The sequence below is a fragment of the Eimeria necatrix genome, genomic scaffold, assembly GCF_000499385.1.
Source record: "Eimeria necatrix Houghton genomic scaffold, Enh_scaff1599, whole genome shotgun sequence".
NCBI lineage: Eukaryota > Apicomplexa > Conoidasida > Eucoccidiorida > Eimeriidae > Eimeria > Eimeria necatrix.
Window position 1 is genome coordinate 3,070 of NW_013654999.1, and position 3,014 is coordinate 6,083.

Below are 3,014 nucleotides of genomic sequence, written 5' to 3' on the forward strand. Positions count from 1 at the left end.
CCTCAAGAGCCGCTGGATCTTTTAAATATTCGTAATTTATGCATAATGCACTCTGGTCCCAGCCACCGCAGGACACACCTGCAGCACGAACCCGGGCGGCCTTGCTGCAGCGTTTTCTCCCGCAAAAAAGAGAAGCTGCAATTAATAAATGGAAATATTTAATGGAAAATAATTTAATTCGTTTAAACTCCAAAGCCTAGAGCTACACTTCCCCCCACGGGCGGCAGCAGGCCCGTAGCCGCCCCGCCAGGTGTCTAGGGAGCTGTGAAGCTGCAGCAAAATATTCCCTTTATCTGTGGATACACTCCAATCTAGCTCCGAAGAAGTGTATTTGAATTGGAAAATTTCATGTTTTGCGGCCCCCGGCGAGCTGTTTTGCCCTAGCTGCTGCTGCCGCTGCCGCTGCTGCCGCTGCTGCTGCTGCTGCTGCTGCTGCTGCTGGGGCCCCTTCGTCGTATTTTGCGTGGCGCCTCTTTCTTACTGAGACCCTCAGCCTTGCCTTCATCTCTTTAACCCGCAGCAGCAGCAGCTGCCTCCGCCTATGCTCCCGGTCTCACCTTGTCCTGAGCAGCAGCAAAAGCAGCAGCAGCAGCGACAGCAGCAGCAGCGACAGTGTCTTTGACGCCTCGTTGCCCAACAAAGCTGCAGCAGCAGCAGCAACAGCAGAAGGGCTGGGGGCGCCCAGCGCCTTCTGGAAATGAGTCAGCCTGTGGACCTTGCGGCGGCTGCCAACACAGACAGCAGCAGCAGCAGCAGCAGCAGCAGCAGCGGCGCTGATGCTGCCCCCTCTGCAGATGCAGCAGGACTACAAGGCTCTCTTCTTGCCTGCGTTGCGGAAACGCAGCAAGACTTGCCCCGAGGGCAGGAGCCGCCGCAGCAGCAGCAGCTGCTGCAGCAGGAGGAGCAGCAGCGGCAGCTGCAGCAGGAGGAGCAGCAGCGGCAGCTGCAGCAGGAGCAACAGCGGCAGCTGCAGCAGGAGGAGCAGCGGCGGCAGCTGCAGCAGGAGGAGCAGCAGCGGCAGCTGCAGGAGGAGCAGCAGCGGCAGCTGCAGGAGGAGCAGCAGCGGCAGCTGCAGCAGGAGGAGCAGCAGCGGCAGCTGCAGCAGGAGGAGCAGCAGCGGCAGCTGCTTCAGCAGGAGCAGCAGCGGCAGCTGCAGCAGGAGGAGCAGCAGCGGCAGCTGCAGCAGGAGGAGCAGCAGCGGCAGCTGCAGGAGCAGCAGCAGCGGCAGCTGCAGCAGGAGGAGCAGCAGCGGCAGCCTCAGTCTGAGCCTCAGCAGCAGCAGCAGCCGCAGCCGCAGTCTCAGCCTCAGCAGCAGCAGCCGCAGTCTCAGTCTCGGCAGGAGCAACTGCAACCTCAGTCTCAGCAGCAGCAGCCACAGCAGCAGCAGCCACAGCAGCAGCAGCAGCAGCAGCAGCAGCCGCAGCCTCAGCGTCAGCAGCAGCTGCTGCAGTCTCAGTCACAGTCTCAGCTGCAGCAGCCGCAGCCTCAGTCTCAGCCTCCGCAGGAGCAGCTGCAGCAACAGGACCAGGTGCAGCAGCAGCCGCAAGAGCATGTGCAGCAGCAGGAGCAGGAGCATCTGCAGCAACAGCAGCAGCAGCAGCACCTGCATCAGAAGCAGGAGCAGGAGCAGCAACTGCAACAGCAGCTGCAGCAGCAGCAGCAGCAGCAGCAGCAGCAGCACCATAGCGCATCGGATGTCGTCGTCGGGCGCCGGCCGGGTCTCTCGCTGGACCCGCTGCGGCTGGAGGCTCCCCAGGAGGCGCAGCAGCAGCAGCAGCAGCAGCAGCAGCAGCAGCAGCAGCTAGCAGATGAGGGGCCCCAGAGGGTGTCTCCTCAGAGCCTTTCCGACGACTGTCTCCCCAGCGGCGCTGCTGCTGCGCTGCGGGCGATCGGCGCCGCGAACGCAGCAGCAGCAGCAGCAGCAGCAGCAACAGCAACAGCAGCAGCAGCAGCAGCAGCAGCAACAGGCTCGCCCTCTTCAGAGTCCCCCGGGGCCCGGAGGCCCCCAGGCACAGGGGGCCGCGGCCGCCGGCCGCACAGGCGGCACGGGGAGGAAATCCCAGAAGCAGCAGCAGCAGCAGCAGCAGCAGCAGCAGCAGCAGCGGGGACTCCGAGCCGGCCGAAGCTGAGGCGCAGCGAGGAGGGCAGCAGCAAAAGCAGCAGCAAGTCCAGGGAGGCCCCCGGAGACGGAGGCGGAGACACGGGAAGCTCAGGGGGCCCCTCAACTCCGGAAAAGAATTCAGCAGCAGCAGCAGCAGCAGCAGCAAGAGCAGCAACGGGAGCAGCAGCCTGCTTGAGCTCTCTGGCTGCGGCCCCAACGGCTCTGGCGTCGTCGCCCTGTCCCGCCCGGCAGCAGCAGCAGCAGCAGCAGCAGCAGCAGCTGCTGCTGCTGCTGCAGGACGGGTCTCGAAAAAGGGTTCGCCGTGCTGCTGCAGGCAGAGGCAGACCCGCCCGCAGCAGGGAAGAGAGTGTGGGGCCCCTGGGGGCCCCCCTGGGGGCCCTAGAGGAGGACCCTTCCGACGCGGGGGCCCCCTCCCCGTTCGAACCCCAGCAGCAGCAGCAGCAGCAGCAGCAGCAGCAGCAGCAGCAGGAGGGGGAGGTGGCGGCGCAGCCCAGCGGGCGCAAGCGGCGGGCTGTGGGGTACGTGTTCATTGTGGAGGGGGGCCCCCCTGAGGAGGGGGGCCCCCCAGGAGACGCGAAGAAGGAGGACCCTGAGGGTTCAGCAGCAGCAGCAGCAGCAGCAACAGCAGCAGCAGCAGCGGGGGAGGCCGGGAGCCGCTTCTCCGCGCGGCTGCGGCAGCGCCCAGAGCCCCGGGGGGGCCCCCCAGGGTCCTGCGCTTCTCCTTCTTGGGAGGGGGCCCCCGGGGGCCCCCCGATGTCTTCTCCGTGTGGGGCCCCTCTGGGGGCTTACAGCTGCGAGGAGGAGGGTTTCGCTGCAGGGAGCAGCAGCAGCAGCAGCAGCAGCCCGCAGGGGCTGGGGGGGGCCCCCGCTGCAGCAGCGGGGGCCCCAGCCT

The 3,014-nt window shown here is 66.0% G+C and overlaps 1 protein-coding gene across 1 annotated transcript; it reads right to left on the reverse strand.

Annotated features, from left to right (window-relative positions):
• Nucleotides 1–539: 539 nt before the first annotated feature.
• On the reverse strand, nt 540–1,691 carry ENH_00017810 (hypothetical protein; the record flags this gene model as incomplete). The annotated part of the gene is made up of 1 exon (XM_013584441.1): nt 540–1,691. One exon carries the CDS (start codon nt 1,689–1,691, stop codon nt 540–542), a length of 1,152 nt encoding a protein of 383 aa, XP_013439895.1.
• Nucleotides 1,692–3,014: the final 1,323 nt, after the last annotated feature.